Below are 22,567 nucleotides of genomic sequence, written 5' to 3' on the forward strand. Positions count from 1 at the left end.
ACTATTTCTATTGCTTATACATCAAATATTTATCAATAAACATACATCAAATTACTGATAGAAAAGAAAAAAGGTCGTTTCCAGTATTATAAATAACTAAAACATACATTTATCAAAAATGTAATATGTAAAATATGTACTATTTTGATTCATAAAAAAGGAGGAATTAAACCTCTCAAAATGATAGTGAAATAATATGTTGTGTAAAAGACAGTTATTTCTAATATCTCAGTAAAACAAGAATCATACCATCAGAGTTCTGTGACACCCAATCAGACATGCCCTTCATCTGTGGAAACCTCTCTTTCAACCATCCCTACAAGAACAAGAGCACCGCATTCAGTGTTAAGCCTGTCTGTTAATAATTCTAAGATAAAAAGGGGCATAATTAAAAAAAAATATTGCCTTCAGAATAATGTCCCTTGTCTAAGAGCTGCACTTTGTCATGTTCTGCAAGTACTCGAAATTTCATCTTGATGCCTTTTGAAATGTTTTAATAATGGGCTTCATTCAAGCATTTGCTTGAAGATGAAGCAGAGATACATGTAGCTACACTTTTTCTCCCAGACAAATAAAAATATACAAAACTTACCAGTGACATTATAACTTAAAAGTTATTTTTAGCAACAACCCATACCTCTTATATTGGAAACTCAAATGTGTTGACCATATGAAAATTGAGAACATAATTTAGCAAACCTGAAAACACTTTTCAAGTTTTTCTGATCATTGTACATATGATAAAAACAACCTCGGTCCTCATATACCATCTATATACAAGAATATAACTTTGTTTGTTTGTTCCGTTTTAATGCTGATTTTAGCATTTTGGGTCATCTCAGTGGTTCTTCCACCTTAACCAGCATTCCTGGATAACTAACCATTAATAAGTAACTTCTACCCAAGTGACTGACTACTAATCACCCATATTTCTCAATCAGCGGTTAGAGACAAATGAGCATTAGACTCAATGTCTGAGATCGAAAATCACCCAGAAATTACGCTTCAAGAATAACATACCTTTTCAGGCAGGTGCATTCTGTTGACGAAAGCTCTCACTTGCGTGAATGGCACAGCCATTTTATCCAAAGTATCAGCTTCAGGAAGATAATCCTTCAACCACTTTATATCTGGTATACGTTCTTTCCACGACTCATATGTCTAAAAATAGACAAATATTTATTTAACTCTATAAATGTTGAAGTCTGATATCGCAAAGCCTTAGCCAGCTGAGTTTATAAATGCTGAATAGTGCTGAAATCTAATACTGCAAAGCCTTTGCCACCATTATCTTCAGCTGGGTTTATAGCTTGGTGAGGCTGTACATTTATATCAATTATTTCAAGACTGTCATTTTGACGTTCATAATTGGTAACTATCTGTTTCAAAAATAAATTCAGCAACTGAAGGTAAACTCTAAACATTTGTACTACATATATGAATCTAGCCTAATGCAATATTATAAAACTTATTGTTTGATCACATATTTGCTTCTTATCAGCTTTTTTTGTTTTATAATTAATTTTGGTGAGATTAAGTGCACAATAAACACTGTAAATACAACAAGAGGGCCATGATGGCCCTGAGGTCGCTCACCTGTATATAGGCCCCCCCCCCCCCAACGTTGCAGAGCCAATTTAACCCAAGAGCTTTTATTTGCACAAACTTGGTAGACACCCATAAGAAGATGTTTCATGCTAAACATTTAAGCTCTAGCTCATTGGGCTTTTTAAAAGAAGATTTTTTTAAAGTTTTTTACTATACACATATAGTTAAAAACAATGACACCCCTGGGGCAGGGCCAGTTTTGACCCCAGGGCTTTTATTTGAACAAACTTTGTAGACACTTACTAGAAGATGTTTCATGCTTAATATCTAAAACTCTAGCTATTTGGGTTTTTTCAAAGAAAGATTTAAAGTTTTTTGCTAAACACATATAAAGAAAATCAATGACCCCCGGGGCGGGGCCAATTTTGACCCCTGGGCTTGTATTTTGAACAAACTTGGTAGACACCTATTAGAACATGTTTGATGCTCAATATCTTAGCCATAGCTCTTTGAGTTCTTTAAAAGAAGATTTTTTAAGTTTTTACTATATGCATATAGGGAAAATCAATGACCCCCCGGGGCGGGGCCAATTTTCACCCCAGGGCTTTTATTTGAACAAACTTGGTAGACACACACTAGAAGATGTTTCATGCCAAATATCTAAGCTCTAGCTCTTTGAGTTCTTTAAAAGAAGATTTTTAAGTTTTTACTATATGCATATAGGGAAAATCAATGACCCCCGGGGCGGGGCCAATTTTCACCCTAGGGCTTTTATTTGAACAAAACTTGGTAGACACCCATTAGAACATGTTTCATGCTAAATATCTTAGCTCTAGCTCTTTGGGTTCTTTAAAAGAAGATTTTTTAAGTTTTTACTATATGCATATAGGGAAAATCAATGACCCCCCGGGGCGGGGCCAATTTTGACCCCAGGGCTTTTATTTGAACAAACTTGGTAGACACTCACTAGAAGATGTTTCATGCTAAATATCTAAGCTCTAGCTCTTTGAGTTCTTTAAAAGAAGATTTTTTAAGTTTTTACTATATGCATATAGGGAAAATCAATGACCCCCGGGGCGGGGCCAATTTTCACCCCAGGGCTTTTATTTGAACAAACTTGGTAGACACCCATTAGAACATGTTTCATGCTAAATATCTTAGCTCTAGCTCTTTGGGTTCTTTAAAAGAAGATTTTTTTTAAGTTTTTACTATATGCATATAGGGAAAATCAATTACCCCCATGGGGCGGGGCCAATTTTGACCCAAGGGCTTTTATTTGAACAAACTTGGTAGACACTCACTAGAAGATGTTTCATGCCAAATATCTAAGCTCTAGCTCTTTGGGTTTTAAAGAAGAAGATATTTAAAGTTTTTCTTTCGGTTGCCATGGCAACAAGAGTTCTGCATGGAATTAAATTCTTTGAACAATTTTTAAAGGTGACCACCAAAGGAACATTCCTGTGAAGTTTGGATGAAATTGGCTTAGTGGTTTATGAGGAGATGTCATTTAAAGTAAAAGTTTACGGACGGACGGACGACGGACGGACGACGGACGGATGGACGCCGGACGAAAAGCGATCACAAAAGCTCACCCTGTCACTTTGTGACAGGTGAGCTAAAAACTGAATAGAGCAAAATGTGACACATGGTTATGATAGTAAAGGTACATTGTATATATTCAAACAAAATTATATCAAAACTGAAAATATTCCATTTTTTCACCAACCTGGTTGGCTGCCAACCCTCCACCTATTGCACCAGTAAAGATTAAATATCTGACACGCAGGAATCGACCAACGCTTCCCATGAATCTTGAAAAGCCGCCCATATGCCGCACTTGTTGGGTACACAGGACTATCTGTGGACCGAGGATTACCCGTAACAGTGGTCGTTCTACCTTTTGAGTGCCGACATGAAGATTTTTCAAACATCCTTGCGCTCTAATAGTATGTTGCAATATTAAGATATTTTTCTTGCCACTTTTGGCATTAGATGAGTTAGTTAAATTCCGTCTACATAATGTTATTGTTTTTGCACCCTCTCCTTGTTGTACAACATTTCCTAATCTTCTAACGCAATACTGGCAATTTGGTCTGAAATGTAAAAGGAAATCATGCCTGAATGTGCGCTGTTCAAACTTTGCTTGTCCCATTAAATAGTGTCCCAGGCTAATCCAACAAAAATAAATAGCAGTTAAATATGATAAGATCATGGAATGTTTTCAAGTATAGTTGTTCATCAAATAACAGAGATATTCCTGTAATGTTGTATTGAAATTTATTTGTATATAAATACTACTTCCTGAATAAAAACACTGTTTATTTAATTATATTTGAGCATGTGAATATCATTATTTGTTTATTTATACGTTCATTCCATTGGCAGTTTTCACTTGTGGTATGGAGCTCCAATTTCCAAAGTTTGAAACCTTTTAAAATCCAAATAAATTGCATATTTGTCAGTCCCAGCACATACACTTATCTTACATATCATAATCAATAAGCTTATTAACGTTTAACCCTACCTAACCTACCTACCTACCCTACCTAACTACCTAACCTAACCTACCTAACCTAAGTAACCTACCTACCCCACCTACCCACCTACCTACCTTCCATTAATGCCAAACCCCTCGCGGGGACATAGACATGACTCTAAATCAGTCACTTTAGAGACAGCTATATGAGATACTAAGGAATCCGGGAACCAGTCCCTAGCTCTTATTGAAAAGACCCCTTGGTTCTTTAACATGCCCAGTGTATTGCACCGACACATGCGAGGATCATTACCTGGATTTCTTACCAGTACCCCTCTAGTTAGCTGGAAAACACCGAAAGTGTCTCTGAAAAATCCAAAGCCCAGAATCGAACCCGGGACCTCAGGAGTGACAGCCAGTGGCCTAACCAACTGAGCTTTCGCGCTACCTTGGGGATGTGTTGGGATTGCATTATAAATTATACTTTATTTGGATTTTAACTAATGTAACACTGTAGTTTCACAACCAGTGGCAGTGACAGTGGCACTAACAAAGTTCTATGCTCCTGCGTTTACGAATAAATTATGCAAATGAGCCAGATTGAGCCGCCATGTTGGAGTTTCGGTAAGCGTGTTGGAAATTGCTACCTGTTCGTTTCGAAAGCTCGTCCTCACTTACAATTTCATTGAATGTAGGAAAACTTGGTTTTGTTTGATTGCATATTGAATGATAGGTATTACAAAATAAATATAATGAAAATCGATCAATAAATAATTGTATACGAGCTTTATAAAGTCAATTTAATTTGTCAGAATAATAAGGTTTTGTTGCAGGGTATCGGTAAAAGACTGCTTTTTTACCCGTTTTTGAAATTTATTTGAACACGGAGACAATTTTTCTCAAACAGGTTTATGAATATACTTTACGTTGCAACAGAGTTTACCGTGTGTCCATTCCTTATTTAAATTGTCTGAGAAGTTAAATCTGTTTGTTTACATGTAAATGTGTACCGTCATTTTGACCGACTGGAATAAAACTACTATGACGGTGATAATACTGGATATGTAATGAAAATTACGCCGTGTAGTGCAAAGTTTTGAACATTGCCATTAAAATTAACACTTAATTTGACTCAAACTGTTCCTTGTCAGCAAAATTGAAACCGAAAGTAGAGGTTGTTTTAGAATTTTATCGAATAAAATGGGTGGGATTTAACCACCGCGCATGCCCTGTGCGAACGTATTGTTTACATCCGGTCGTAGCATAGGGTAAGAGTGCAAACTTTGTTAGTGAGTGGGCTGGTGGGTTTTTAGTCCAATAGATTAGACGTTACAGGCTTGTTATAGTTTTATGTTGGTCAAGCCTGACGTCTAATAGTTATTGCTCAAAAACGCGTAGCATTTTGAAAATTTAAAAAAATGTCTGTTGACTTGCCTTTCAAGCTTTATTCAACAGCTTATCTTTTGTTCTTTCAAATGCATGGTCTATCATTAACAAAAACTTTCAAACAATGTACTTATCAATTAAAAATAAAATATACATATCAGTCTATTTCGCTCATCGGCCATACTGGTTAAGTATAAGCGTTTTACAGATTGATTCCAATTTTTTGAACGGAAAAATATATTCGAACACACTGACGGTGCATGGGCAATTATTTCGTTGAAAAATATTCCGTTAGAAACTTCTGGACTCATTTAAACGCTTGCATTTGAATTAGCCAATCAGATTTCGCGCACTGTATGGCGGCCATTTGTATATTGGCTGTACAAGGAATTTAATTAAATGAGAGGATTTAATCATGACTTTTCGGATGTGACAGTTCAATTATTTTGTTAAAAGGTATTTATTTTTTAGTTTTTGTTCATAAATAGGTCAAAATTAATGTGAATACACGCTGTTTTAATTGTTTAAATTCATTAGATCTAAATCGATGTCTAATGTCAATTTTTTTGCTACACGATTTTGCAAAGATCTGTTAAGACCTAACGTAACATGGAAAATGAAAAATGTAAAATATCAGATTAATGAATGATAAATATGAAATAGGTTACGTATAGGTCTTATAATTAGGACTAGGGGTGCATAGAAAAACCGGAAAGCACCGGATAGCACCGAAATACCGGAAAGCACTCAAATTTCTCATAAAAACATATGAAAGCTTTATTTTATCGGTTTGAAAGTGCTACCAATCGATTAATTAGATCAAAATCTGGCAGACAAGTCATTTTTATAAATATTTATTGATATTTATTACGAGTATTTAGGAAAATAGATATATCGATTGCTTTCCGGTCCTGCTAAGATACATGTACATTACCGAATAGCAATATTGTTTGTCAAAGTTATACATGAAAACATTATTTTATTGGTTTGAAAGTGTTACCAATCGATTTATTATATCAAATTCTTTCAGACATGTTTTTTTAATTATAATATGATTATTATTACGATTATTTAAGAAAATAGATATATATCGAGTGCTTTCCGGTCCTGCTAAGATACATGTACATTACCGAATAGCAATATTGTTTATCAAAGTTATACATGAAAACATTATTTTATTGGTTTGAAAGTGTTACCAATCGATTTATTAGGTCAAAATCTTTCAGACAACATGTTTTTATAATTATAATATGATTATTATTACGATTATTTAAGAAAATAGATATATCGAGTGCTTTCCGGTCCTGCTAAGGTACATGTACTTTACCGAATAGCAATATAGTTTATCAAAGTAATACATGAAAACTTTATTTTTTTAGTTTGAAAGTGTTTCAATCGATTTATTAGGTCAAAATCTTTCAGACAACATGTTTTTATAATTATAATATGATTATTATTACGATTATTTAAGAAAATAGATATATCGAGTGCTTTCCGGTCCTGCTAAGATACATGTACATTACCGAATAGCAATATTGTTTATCAAAGTTATACATGAAAACATTATGTTATTGGTTTGAAAGTGTTTTCAATCGATTTATTAGGTCAAAATCTTTCAGACAACATGTTTTTATAATTATAATATGATTATTATTACGATTATTTAAGAAAATAGATATATCGAGTGCTTTCCGGTCCTGCTAAGGTACATGTACTTTACCGAATAGCAATATAGTTTATCAAAGTAATACATGAAAACTTTATTTTTTTAGTTTGAAAGTGTTTCAATCGATTTATTAGGTCAAAATCTTTCAGACAACATGTTTTTATAATTATAATATGATTATTATTACGATTATTTAAGAAAATAGATATATCGAGTGCTTTCCGGTCCTGTGAAGTTACATATACTTTACCGAATAGCAATATAATTTCTCAGACAATCACATAAGATCTTTGTTTTGTTGTATTGTAAATGTTACCAATCGATTTATTAGGTATGATATAGTATGATTTCATGTTTTATTCTAAATTCTATGATTATTTAAAATGTATATATATATACCTTGTCTAATATATTTATATATGTTCATTTGTTGTAGGCTATGTGGAGGACAAGAGGATTCAAAATCGCATGAAGAGAAGAAAATTAACGAAACTAATTACTAAGAACAAAATAAACAGATATAAAACAGAACTTAGCAAACATATATACATACATAATTGAAAAATAAATCGTCACCTTGGCGCAAAAAGTACTGTAACTGACATTTTTGAAATTTTACAGGAGACACAAAAAACTGATTTGTTCATTTTGAGTAAACCCTTTTAATGCCAGACAATAATGTTAAAATATCATTAATAAGTATTATTAAATTGGTTTTAAACATTACAATTATTCATTTATGGATAAAAAGTAATTAGACATTCTTCTACACTTACATGACTTTTTGCACTGTGATTTTAAATGCAAAAAGTGATGTAAGTGCACTTACCATAGTTTTTGCACTAACTCTAATTTTAAGTATCGAAGTTACTGCATTGCATAGACATTGAAAGATGTTTATTATAAACAAATTTATTGAAAGGTTTGTTTAAAATGGGTTATTGTGGATTATGAACCACATTTAATGCATTAAACATAAAACCGAACATTTTAAAGTTAATTTTATACAGTAACAGTAAGTCCAATGAAGTCTTATTGTTTTACTTTCAAAGTAAACGTAAGCATTAATCACAACAAAATTACATGAAAACTGCAGAAACGGCTGATTAAGTCTGTACATGAGCAATAATGAAAAAGTGCAACATATCTCACGAACCCTAGCACCGACTTAAGCTGTACTCAATTTTCAACACTTAAAAGTACTGGAATCAATGATTACAGAGAATTAGAAAAAACATAACAACACTGAAGTGAAGTACGTGACAACTTATTAACCATGTTTTTTACTGTTGTCATTTTCTAATGGTACAGTTTATTTATGTATTTGTTATAAAAAGGGGCATTTGGAGATCTATATATCATAATATCTATGTCTCAATAATATCCAACCATCACAGGGACATAGACTTTGAGATTTTGGATAAAACCACTTGTAATCTTGAACTTTTCTGAACATTTTGGTTGGATGTTACTAGTCGAGATTTTGGATGAACCTGCTAAGAATCCTAAACTTTTCTTGTCCAACATATCCCTGTGAGATCCTTTTATATTATATCTCATGAACAGACTTTAATTTTTATATATAATTTTGTTTTCATTACTTCTTCTTTTCAAAATTTTGATATTTTGAATTCAAATTGTCTTATTTCCTGCCACCAAACTTTAAACATTATACGCCATATCACTATCATGGTTTAATAGCTATGATTTTATATAAAAATTCAGATTAATTTCTGTGACATAATGTGGTTTGGAAAATTCCATTTTATTTAGTTCCGCCCATTGTTTTCTCATTTAGGGCACACGCTTTTTATTACTTGGGGACCATACGACGCTTTTCATGGAATGGCATGGAAGTGTCACATTGAAGGTGCCATGATAACCGCCGTATGAACACATCTGCGGATGTTTCTTAATTCAAAATTTTACTATTTCGCGTTTAAATGTTGAATTCTGCTTAAGCCGGTGCTAGGGGGCGTGGACGGTAACTTACACTTTCCAGTACCGTCCATGAACAGGCTCAATCAAACCGAGCCTGCAACATTTTCAATTTTGCCGTGTTGGGCTTTCTTTAGGGATTCTGTATTTATCTATTTTTTGGGTCTTTGAAAATTGAGATTTTCTGTTAATTAAAGTGTTTTACATGCCCCACATAGAGAATGAAGTCATTCTAATTTTGATAATAGACCCCGTTCTATATGTATGAATGTATGGGAGTTGTAGATGCACCACATTAGACTTAACAATTACTAGCAATTATGGTTTTGACCAATATATTATTGAAACAGATTACATGTCTTTGTCTGCCATGTTTTTATAGAAATTAAAATAGAAAAGATAAACCAATGTTAGCAACTGTTTCTTTCCAGGGCTATAAACAGTGAAATTGCAGTTACATTTTTATAATGCAGTTGACTGTTGTCCTTATATAATGCAATAAGAATGTAAATCTTTTAAGCAAGTTTTATCTTTATAATAAATAATTGAGTAAACAATTAAAAAAAAAATACTTAGAGCTGTCGTCCATAGAAATGATATTGATGTGCATCGTTGATAATTTTTTGTTGATCAGTACACATTTTAGAAAATCGATAATTTTGATTTAATAATTGAATGTCTAGAAATTATGAAAATTCAACCAAAACATAATGATGCAGAAGCATATTTCATGGCAGTGATGATAAAAAATTGTTAGCAAAAATCATGTAACGGGCATTTGTTTGAAACACTACTCTGGACACATTTATGAAAAGACCATGTTTTTACTGAAAGCATTTAAACAATTTATAATGGAAAAGAATTAAGAGACAAGTAGTACGTAATTATCAATATATCTGTGTATCTTTAAAAAAATTTCATCTTAAATTTGTTTTCCACCGAATCAATGACAGCTCTTATTACTTGAATCATTTAAAAATATCAACAAAATTTGAATACTGAAATATTCTTGGCTATATTATTTGTTGTTGAATTAAAATAAAACATTTTCTTTAAATGTTAGTTTGTTTAAGTCGATTTATATATAAAATTTGTATTTTAGAAATAATTTTGCTATTTAATAATGCATTAGTGAAATATTTTAATGCAGTTACAATACTTTTTGCATCAAATTATTTTCAACTTATCTGTGTAAACATTGGCGCAAAAACTCATGTAAGTGTACTTACTGTAGTTTTTGCACCAACAAATTCTGAAGCTGCACTTACATTTTTTATTTTTATGCCAAAAAAGTCATTTTTTATCAAAATTCAGCTTCTAAACTTCAGAGACTGGTGAAAGTTTGTATTTCTAACCAAATAATGACAAAAAGTGATTTTCTCAAAAAATGTCAGTTACATTACTTTTTGCTCCAAGGTGACGAAATATGATATTGACATCAATCAAGGCACTCTTCACGCCTTGTTTATTCCACGGACACACGCTGATTACCAATCTGATTAAATTATCACATTTATACAGGTGTTAATTTATTTACACAATAGCTGGATATATTTAACTGATTGAGATATTATGATATTGAGATGTCAATTAAACTTAAAATTTAATAATATTCTACAAACAGTGATGTGTTCGAAACAAAATCAACAAATAACTATCTCTATATTATATACACAAAAAACTACAATATATGTACATAGGCAGACCCCTAGATTTTTTTTATTTAATATCAATATCAATGCATATTATATTATGGTAAATCCATTTCAGTTCGAGTATGGGCTAGACTATAGCCTTTGTAGCATGTGACCGTAACGTGGTGATTTTTCCAAGTGTCCGGGGCTAACCAAAAAATGTTTTGACGGGTACAAATAAATAAGCTTTTGGCAAAAACTTTCAAAAACAATTTCTTGAGATTTCCTAACATAAAATTTCCTGGAGAACTATGCGCGAGATCTCGTGCATCTAGAGGGTAAAACACCGAGAAACAACGGCATGCACAAATATCAGTGCAAACTACGCAGAGTTTTGTGTAGCTTAAAAACATAAAACGTATTGTTGATAAAAACGGCCCTTTTAAGGGCCCAACATATATTACGAAAGAAATCCAGATTTATATTGTCAATTTGTTTATCAATAAAGCTTTTTACATATTTAAAATATATTCTTTTATATGTGCCATTTGATTTTCAGGTTCCGCGCATAAATTACGTAAGTAAGTAATGGAATGGGTTCAAATATAGAATACATCAACAGATATGTCTTCTTCTTTTTCAGATTACATTTAAAAATAAGGTTGATTATAAATTTCTATATTCATATATGATAAGTCTTAACGATTGTCATGATTTTTGATATTTTATTTAAGAGATATTCCAATTTAGATTTAATAGCACTGCTGGCATTTACAGAAAAAATATGGTAATGGATTAATTTTGTTGAGGTTTATATACAATTTTATTCAAATAAGAGTAAATTTTAATAAGACCTTGATATTAAGTTCTAAGAGATTCCGTATATATCCGTTATGAGTGCCGTAAATTTAATTCTTCATTAAAAAAAATTAGTTTTTATATCAAAAGAGTGTGTAATTAATTGCAATTTCTAATTATCTAATTTAGTGTGCATGTAAAGGACAGTGTCGGATTAATGCAACTTTGATGTGCAGGTCGGTACATTCGATTATCATAATTGTATACAATTTGATTAAATCATCACCTTTAGGTGCTACAATAAACAAGGTCTTAAATCAGCATGGATTAGCACGTGTGATAAACAATACAACAACTACTGTCCTCCACTGATGACCACATTGCTTTTCGGTACACATAATATGGTCAAAATAAAGACATAACTGAACGAAAAATTTTAAGTTTTTCTTTATTTCACATAATATAACAATATAATAATAATAAATATGGATCAATGCTTTGAACAACTTCTTTGTACTTTTTACACATCATCTTTCTGTCTTTCACACAACCTATAAAATATTAGAATATGATACAATGATATATGGTATGAGCAAGATTGAAAAATCGTGTAACTAATCATAATATTATACATGAATAAAATAAGTTCACTTTAATAAATCAATTTCTAACACTTTGAAAATCGCGTTATTAAACATAAAATATTTATAAAAACGTCATGATATACAGATCTTCACCTAATAAATAGATTGAAAACACTTTCAAACTAAAAAAAAATACAGTTTTCACTTGGATAAACAATATTGCTATTCGATAATGTACACGTATCTTAGCAGGACCGGAAAGCACTCGATATATCTATATTCCTAAATACTCGTAATAATTATCAATATATATTTATAAAAACATGTTGTCTGAAAGATTTTGATCTAATAAATCGATTTGTAACACTTTCAAACCAATAAAATAAAGTTTTCATGTATTACTTTGATAAACAATATTGCTATTCGGTAATGTACATGTAACTTAGCAGGACCGGAAAGCACTCGATACATCTATTTTCCTAAATACTCGTAATAATAATCATATTATAATTATAAAAACATGTTGTCTGAAAGAATTTGATATAATAAATCGATTGGTAACGCTTTCAAACCAATAAAATAATGTTTTCATGTATAACTTTGACAAACAATATTGCTATTCGGTAATGTACATGTATCTTAGCAGGACCGGAAAGCACTCGATATATCTATTTTCCTAAATACTCGTAATAATAATCATATTATAATTATAAAAACATGTTGTCTGAAAGAATTTGATATAATAAATCGATTGGTAACGCTTTCAAACCAATAAAATAATGTTTTCATGTATAACTTTGACAAACAATATTGCTATTCGGTAATGTACATGTATCTTAGCAGGACCGGAAAGCAATCGATACATCTATTTTCCTAAATACTCGTAATAAATATCAATATATATTTATGAAAATGACTTGTCTGCCAGATTTTGATCTAATAAATCGATTGGTAACACTTTCAAACCGATAAAATAAAGCTTTCATATGTTTTTATGAGAAATTTGAGTGCTTTCCGGTATTTCGGTGCTATCCGGTGCTTTCCGGTTTTTCTATGCACCGTTAGGACTAGTGGGTTTTCACCAAATGTGAAGGATGACGAAATTTATCACGCTGTTTACCCAAAGCTTCCAAACAAAATTTTCAACATTGCGATAAAGTTCCTTCTACGTCAAAATGTTTCATATGTACAAATAGATGTAGAAAGTGTCGGATAAAATGGGTTTTTCATAAAAGTTCTGTGGAGGTCATGCTGAACGGAAAACACTGACACATTCCGAATTAACCGTACGACAGACTGGTTGACCTATTCAATTTGAACAACGGAAAGGATATTTAAATACCATAAAGAAATTTAAATATCAATAAGAAAAGTTTTATCAAGTCCAAACTTGGTAACAGTAATGTCCATTCTTAAGCAAATGTTTAAACTATCATGCACGTGTTTGGCACGGGTGTTTATTGTTTATAACACTTGTAATGTTATAATTACTATCTGGAAATGTGCACCTTTGTCACGGCGGCATCTTTTATAAATGTCAAATTTTCAGCTTGTAGGACCTGATGATTAAGTCAGACAGACAGACAGACAGACAGATATCTTTATTCACTCAAGCACATTTGTACAATATGAGGATTTTCTAATATAACACATATATAATACATTAGTTTTCCAGCAGTAAACATACATAATTTTGCATAATATATTTTTTTTCCTATAATGTAAACAATATGGTGAAGTGAATTATTACAGTGTGTTTTCTGGTGGGGGGGGGGGGATTCGGATATTCTTAATTCTAGATAATTTAACAGTTCATCTTGATAAGAAAAACAAGAAATATTAATAAAAACAAAAACAAAAAAACAGACATATAAAAAAGAATGTACTAAGAGATTCAATCAAGTTATAAATAAAACTTTACGTTCAAATATAATTTTGAGATTCTCCCTTGATTACTGTATGTCACGCTTCAATATAGATCTTGACCTTGGTGTATTTATTATTATTGTTATTATTACCATTATTGGAAAATAGTAATAATAATAATAATAATAATAATAATAATAATAATAATAAACAAAATAAATAAAATAAGTATATTTTTGAAAGAGTTTTGAAGCGATAAGTTTGTAATTTAATTACGCTGTTTCGGGTAAAATTCAATCAGGTAGCATTATAACGGATAATTTATAATTGGCGAAAGATATAAATAGATATGCGCGCGCTCAATATGAGAAAGTTCTCACACTGAGTATATATGTATTCAAGTATTGCAGAAGTATCTTTATGGATTATTTTGGCGAGAAAAAGGGTAAGTCTGTAAAACTATTATCATAAACATGTTGGATGCTATATATAATTAAAATTTTGCCAAGACTATACGGATAAATTTACAAAGATTCAACAGTTTGGGCACATTTGTTGAATTTATTAAGCTTTCAAAACTGTTTTCGTTATCAACTAAGTGAACGTTATTAAAATACATGCTGCGTTGATTGTTAAAATAGCTACAGTTAAAGATGTAATGTCTTTCTGTGCCTGGGGAGCCACTTGTACACAGAGGACAGGTTCTATCTAAGAAAGCGGTACCATCATAGCGCCCGGTCTCTGATGGGAGTCTTGTATTACATGTTCTAAATTTGAAAAGGGTAATGTAGTCATTGCGCGGGATTAAATTTAGATAGTTTTCATAAGTAAGCGACTTTTTAAAGCCATTGTATATGCGGCCTTTATTTGATGATTGCATTTGATCGTGCCATATTTGTTTATATTGATCAATTAAGGTGAGTTTAATGCGATATGGAATACTTTTATTTACGGCTGTATTTTGATTAATCCATAAGTCAGTCCTGTCAACAGAGTTTAAAATATCTTTAATTTTATTTATCCACTTATAATTTTGGTCTGAATGATTTAACATAAATTGGTATAGGATATATGAAAGTTTACTTTGCTTTCCAAGTAAAAGTATAACCCAGAAAGATATCATCCTAGTCTTGACTATGATTTCGACAGGGTATCTGCCTAATTCACCAAAAAGCATATATTTTGGAGTGCTTTTCCTAGCACAGGTTATTCTTCTAAGAAATGTGTTATGGATTTTTTCAAAGAAGTTCTAAGTTCTCAAAGCCAAATATTTCAGATCCGTAGGTTAAGATAGGCATTACAGTATGATCAAAAAGTTTAAGTGTAAGATCGATTTGGTAAGTCTGCATTATTGCAGCGTGAATATAGCAGATTTAGGGCTTTATTTGCTTGTTGGGTCACATGTTTCCTTGCATTTAGAAAAGAGCCGTTACTGGTAAAGGTTACTCCAAGATAATGATAACAGTCTTCAATAGCTATGGCCTGGTTACCTAGAGTAAAATTATATCTATTCTTTGCATTTCTACTTCCGAAAACAACTATTTTGGTTTTCTCAGCATTAACTTTTAGTTTCCATTCATTACAATATGAATTAAATGAAGATAAGCATTTTTGAAAGTCGTCAGCTGATTCTGACATTATAATTGTGTCGTCTGCGTATAATAAGAGTAATAGTTTAAGCCATGTTTCATTAGTTATAGTATCAGTTAGATTTACTCCAAAGCTCCATTTGATATAAGATAAGATTCAAGGTCGTTTAGATAAATGGAAAAAAGTATCGGGCTCAAATTTTCCCCCTGGCGGACCCCTATTTCTGAAGTAAAAAATTGAGATGTTTCTCCTAAATGTACAACGCAGGACTTGATATTATTGTACATATTGAAAATAACTTGAAAAACTTTACCATTAATAAAATATTGAAGTAATTTACGCCATAGCCCAAAACGCCAGATAGTATCAAAACATTTAGAGAAATCAATAAATCCGCAGAATAGTTTTTGTTTACGCTTCTTTAAAATTTCAATTAATGTATGCAATGTAAATAAGTGGTCCGAGCAAGAGTAGCCATTTCTAAAACCTGCTTGTGCTTCATTTAGAAGATTGAATTCTTCCATATAATTGTTAAGCCTTGAATTTAGGACAGCAGTGAATAATTTACCAAGACATGATAATATTGTTATTGGTCTGTAAGAATTAGTGCTTTTCGATTCTCCTATATTTTTATAAATTGGATATATCCAGCCTTCCAGCCAAACAGGCGGTAAATGTCCGTAATCAAGAATTATGTTAAAAAAAGACGTTCATAGATGGGTAAAAAGAATAGATTTTGTACTCTTAATATATTCATTTGTTATACTGTCAGAAGGACTCGAGGCCTTGCCATTATTTAATTTGTTGATACAAATTAGAATTTCTTCCTGCGTTATGACTTTATTTAAATAGACATTTGAATTATCTATAAATGTTTGATCTAAATTAATATGTGTATCATTATGTGGATTACTATTTACATTTTTAAAGTACTCGTAAAACTCGTTGATAGAGGGAGATGGCTTACTACCTGATTTTGGATTAATAGATTTTAGAAAAATTCCAGTATTGTTTTTGTGTTTTTGGTTTGCATTTTTCTTAGCTTGTATGAGTTATCATGTTTAAATTTGTTTATGTAATAGTTCATTGTTCTTTTATATTGCTTGCTGCTATTTTTTAAGCGCAACTTATTATCGTCTGTTTTATTTAAGTTATATCTAATTTTAGCATCGTGATAATTTTTTTCGTGCTTTGTGGCATTTCGGTCCAAACCAAGGCTTATTCTTGTTATTCTTATGGTATGTTTTACGAGTCAATGGTGGAAATGTTTTGGTTGATGAATTTTCAAACAGTAATTGAAGTTCTGTTGTTATAAGTTCTATATTTCCATTTACATTCTGAGCACTAGTTGAGTTACACAGCTGTTGTATGTATGATAAATGATTAGTGTCAATATTTGTTACAAAGTTGTCGCTTTGCTCTTCTCGCCATTTCGGTTTTGATTTAGTTTGCGATTTATTTTCATTCTTATATGATTTGTCAAAATTAGTGTCAAAGTTACTTAATGTCCAATATAACGCGTTGTGTCCATCGGAAAAAAGCGAGTCTGTTTCTATAACTTTAAAGTCAGATATAAGTTTTAAATGCATCAACACTCGCCATGAGATAGTCAATAATTGATTTATCCCTGAAAGTTAAATTTGCGGCCTATCAGTTTCAAATCTACCATTAACAACAAAAATGTTATTGCTCCTACAGAGTTCGATCAGTTGAATGCCATGATTATTCATTCTTTTGTCACTTGACAATCTACGTAGAGGAATTGATAATTCCTCTAATACTTTATATTTATCAAAGAAAGACACCGATTCGTCGTCAATGTTAAAATGATCATTTAAGAAAGAATCAGATGGGATGAAATCAGATAATTCTGCAATACGTGAGTTCAGATCGCCAGCTAAGAGGACATATTTATTAGAACTATACTTTGAAATAATTTCATTTTCAAAAGTACTGTAGTCTAAATCGTTAAAAAATCTTGAACTTCTGGCGGTAAATATATTATACCTAGTATGACATGCTCACTTAGCTTAAACATATGTTTATCCAAGGAAAACCCAAAAATATAGTCAGTATCATTTTCTATAGGTTTTACAAATTGACTTAAGGATTCTTTAACATATAGTCCGATACCCCCTGATTTTCTCAAAATAAGCTTGACTACGACATTTTGAAAAATATACAAAAATTTTCAATGTCAACAATATCAGAAGCATCCATATGAGTTTCTTGTATATACATACAAAATCATGCAAGTTAATAAAATCGACAAAGTCCGGATATTGAAGGCGTTTTTTTTAAACCATTCACATTAAGAGAAACACATTTTATTTCATTTTTGTTATATTTTGGAAAAGAATTCCCCCGAATGTCCTATTTTTTTACCATCGGTATGCGAGTTAGTTTCATTTAGTAATGATTTTTTATTTTTGTCCTTTGAATCATTGTCCCATGGACGCGATATGTTGCTACGTAGGTTCGGTTCTGGTGTACTGGCGCGGCTAGTTAGTGGGCTCGAAACATGACTGTATGTGGCTGGACGTCTTGGAGAAGCGGAATTCGCACGTGTGAGACGCCCCCTTCGTTCAGGTGAGTCGGTACGCTGGGCAGTATATAGCTGTTGGTCACGTGGTTGCGAATGAATCACCTCGTGGTCCATTGGCTCGCTCTGATTGGTCGAATTATCTGGCCGTACGTTACTGCGCTGTGTATCACTACGCGATTCATTCACGTTTGATAGATTTGTTTACTACGGTCAGCTGTTTTACTACGATCAGCTGATTTTACAACTGGTGGGTTCATTACTTGGTCCCAATCAGGGAATCTGTCTATAACAATTTCACCGTCTTAAATGATTTTCGCCGGGAATGCTAGGATAACTTTACTATCTTGAAATGTTCTACGTAGGTTTTTATAAGTCGACCAGAGATCTTTGCTAGCTAAAGCGATAGCCCGTGGTAAATCCTTGTTAATGCTATACCCATGCCCCTGCAACAAGTATGCGTTACGTAGTATTTCTTGAACATCCGAAAAATTCGCAAATGTAACTATAATTGCGCGCGTTTTCCCACGTTGAAATGCTCCTAGCCGATATGCACGTTCAATAGAGATAGGCCAGTCGAAATTGAGATAATCCTTTAAGAAGTTTTGCACCCGTTCAGCACAGTTCTCTGCCTTGCGTTCTGCAAAACCTTCAAATATTAGGTTACATCTTCTACTTTTGGTATCTAGCTCTAAGGACTTATATTCAAGAAACTTAAGCCTTTTTTCATGATCAGTCAATAATGTTTCAGCCTGCTCTAAACGGGGACTTAGATTCATACACATGTCAAGCTTGGCCTCAATTTCGGACACTTTTCTAACATCAGAATACATGACGGAAAGTTTATCATCGATGCTTAGGGTATTGAATTCGTCAAGAGGAACATCTGAACTACTTATTCTAGCCCTTTTTGAATGTTTATTTCGTTGGAAACGCCAGTGGTCATCTTGGCTATCACAATAATCTTGAATTTCGGATAACTGAGTCCGTGAATTACGTGCATGGCCCTCGTGGTCGAGCAATTCATACATATTTTGGGTAGATATCGTGTATTTTGAGCGTTCAGCCATATTCTATTTTTCACTTCTTTATAACCTTACCACTTTAAGATGTGTTAAAAGAGTTGTAGCCTTCAAGTTTCAGCACAAGTTCACAATATTTGTTTGTTTACGCCCAGCAAAATTTGTGGGCTGCCATCTTGTTTACTACCGGAAACGGAAACCTAGTAGGGTTGTACTTTCAAAATAATTAAGTTGGGGGTGTATTTAGATTTTAATTGATTGTGAATTTCAATTTATCGCAAATGCCAACAGAGAAAGGTATAGATTCCTAAATATAGAGAGAAACGTATACGTATTAATTTGTACTTTATGTGAGCCAAACCAACTGGTTGACGAATTTCACGACTGTAACTTGCACTTTCCAGTACCGTCCATGAATAGGCTCAATCAAACCGAGCCTGCAACATTTTCAATTTTGTCGTGTTGGGCTTTCTAAAGGGATTCTGTTTTTCTCTATTTTGTAAAGAAATAATTACAACATGCACATATATAATAATCAAGTATAATGTTGTATCATTAGTCTCCCAGAAAAAAATGTTAATGAAGCATAAATTTCGGTTGTTATTAAGAATCTAGTCATATCTTTATTTTATTTTACGGTATAATATTTATAATTGTCACTCATTTTCCTGTTTTGTGTATATTTTTCTGTGTTCCGGTTGTTACATGTTTATTCACAATTTTGTATTTTATGTCACATTTTCTGATGAACCATACTAGTATTGAATAAAATCTAAAATCTTGAAATGATTTTAGGGGAAAAATTAAAATGGAAGAAATATGTCTGGTTAAGTGTTAACTATGCAATATTGCAGCAGACCAGGGTCTTTGAAATAGAATTCTAATAATCAATTATGTGGCATGTGGTTATACCTTCATATCAAACAATATCAATTAACTACAAACTATTTGCAGACAAACGTGTAGAATTGTCATAACATTATAGGTCTAATAACTATTTACAAATCAAGTGCAGCGGTAAATATAAAAAATAAAGTTGATATTACAATTTGAAAGATTTCCCCTTAAATTTTGTGCTTTGGCTGAATTTAGAAGAAAATAATCTGGCAAGACACCAGTAAAATACGGAAAATATGTTTCACTGCAGTGAAAATAATCTTTTTAAAGTGAAAATACGGAAAATGAAAATACACATTTAATTTCATCAATATTTCTAAATATTTCATTTATCAGTTTATAATAAAGATTCTTATGTTTTAAAATATAACAAATACGAAACATAAAAAATACCATTTAAAATTATATTTAGGCAAAGAATATTTGAGACGAATTTCTAAAAAAGAATGAATTTTAGGTATAAAATTAAAACTATGTAGTGAATAAAACAATGCTTGTCACATTTCAGTACAAAATATTATGTGTTAATTATTTGCGTTTATAAGATAGATGTGAATCAATTAAATTGAAGGATTATTAAATTGCCCAGCATCTAATTGCGTATCCAAGTCTCTTTGCGTTTGTAATTGTGTACATCATATATTATTTTATAAAGGAAAAACTCAACAAAAATGTGATAATATTAGTATCATACCTATGATATGTATATTTTTTTTCTATAGAATGGGCAAACATGTAATTTATAATGTTACATTAAAAGATTAAGAACATGTGATATGCTTAAAACATGACGAAAATAACGCTAAATTTGAAATAATTGGTGCAAAATAAAAACGAGATAATTTGACTTCCATACACAATACATGCTTAATACGCAGCATCTTTCTCAAGTTCAATTTTAAAAATACTGATAGATTTTGCAAGCGCAAAGAATAAATAAATGTCAAATGTAAAATACGGTTTACCATCTTCTAGTGAAACTTATATTGTAATATTATCCCAAATACATTAAATAATGACAGCATTCCGTTTGTGCAAGTGTCTGTTTCTTTTGTTCATTTTTATACCCCCACAAACGAAGTTTAGGGGGGGTATATAGGAGTCAGCTTGTCGGTCGGTCGGTCGGTCGGTTGGTCGGTCGGTCCGTCGGTCGGTCCACATCATGGTTTCCGGACGATAACTAGAGTTTGGAATGAGGTATTGTAATCAAACTTGGTATATAGCAACCTTATGTGAAAACTCCGGTTGGTATTGCATTTGGACCCCCTGGGGTCAAGGTCAAGGTCACCGTTACTAAAAATAGAAAAATGGTTTCCGGACAATAACTTGAGTTAGGAATGAGCTATTGTAATCATAATTGGTGTATAGCAAGCTTATATGAAGACCTGGGTTGGTATTGCATTTGGACCCCCTTGGGTCAAGGTCAAGGTCACCGTTACTAAAAATAGAAAAATGGTTTCCGGACAATAACTTGAGTTAGGAATGAGATATTGTAATCAAAATTGGTGTATAGCAAGCTTATATGAAGACCTGGGTTGGTATTGTTTTTGGACCCCCTGGGGTCAAGGTCAATGCCATCCTTACTAAAAATAGAAAATGCTTTCCGGACAATAACTTGAGTTAGGAATGAGATATTGTAATCAAAATTGGTGTATAGCAAGCTTATATGAAGACCTGGGTTGGTATTGTTTTTGGACCCCTGGGGTCAAGGTCAAGGTCACCGTTACTAAAATAGAAAAATGGTTTCCGGACAATAACTAGAGTTAGGAATGAGATATTGTTATCAAACTTGGTGTATAGCAAGCTTATATGAAGACCTGGGTTGGTATTGCATTTGGACCCCCTTGGGTCAAGGTCAAGGTCACCATTCCTAAAAATAGAAAAATGGTTTCCGGACAATAACTAGAGTTAGGAATGAGATATTGTAATCAAACTTTGTGAAAAGCAAGCTTATTTGGAGACCCCAGTTGGGATTACAATTAATTGAAATATTTCTTTGTACACAGTTGATAGTTTGTGTTGAAATTTTTCTTCAGACTACTTATTTTTCAAAAAGTTGCTGGTGGGGGTATTAATCACCTTCAGTGAAAGGTCTAGTTTGGTTAAGAAACGGTGACTTAATGTGGAAAATAAGGGTTGTTGTCATATAATTTGTTGTCATTACATTCATTTCCTTTGAAAAAGTGCATGCTTGATAAATGTATATATAGCTTTATCAGTCAATCTCAGCTTTATCATTACATATAAAGATAAAATGAAAAGAATGGAATATTTTTTTACTTTCACTAGTTTGAAAATATTAAACTGATAAACTTTGAAACGAATATATTTTTCGAATATAAAGTCTCTCTTACATGAACTCGAGAGGTTCTTGTCATCTTGCCTAAGAAAGAAATGCATACCGAAATTGAAAACATAATAAATAAACTACCAAGTGTCTGATATTATAGATTTATCAGGCTAGGCAAGCCTTGCCTGATAGATTTAGATATATCAGATACTAGCATGCATGGTATTCTCTATATATCAGAACCGTAAGTGTTAGGACCGGGCCTACTTCACGGTGTGTTTTTCTTTCGCAAAAATTATAAAGCACCTATTCCCAAAGGAAAAAGGCAAT

At 32.1% G+C, this 22,567-nt stretch overlaps 1 protein-coding gene across 1 annotated transcript; it reads right to left on the bottom strand.

The window, feature by feature from the left end:
- Positions 1-1,005: 1,005 nt before the first annotated feature.
- Positions 1,006-13,329, bottom strand: LOC132715316 (dynamin-like 120 kDa protein, mitochondrial). Its single transcript, XM_060698309.1, has 3 exons — positions 13,151-13,329; positions 3,275-3,641; positions 1,006-1,161 (listed from the first exon to the last, which is right to left on the bottom strand). Exons 1-3 carry the CDS (start codon positions 13,177-13,179, stop codon positions 1,006-1,008), a joined length of 552 nt encoding a protein of 183 aa, XP_060554292.1. The 5' UTR covers positions 13,180-13,329.
- Between the last annotated feature and the right edge of the window lie 9,238 nt (positions 13,330-22,567).

Source organism: Ruditapes philippinarum, unplaced genomic scaffold (assembly GCF_026571515.1).
Source record: "Ruditapes philippinarum isolate M1 unplaced genomic scaffold, ASM2657151v2 ctg2979_1_1_1_1, whole genome shotgun sequence".
NCBI classification, from domain to species: domain Eukaryota; kingdom Metazoa; phylum Mollusca; class Bivalvia; order Venerida; family Veneridae; genus Ruditapes; species Ruditapes philippinarum.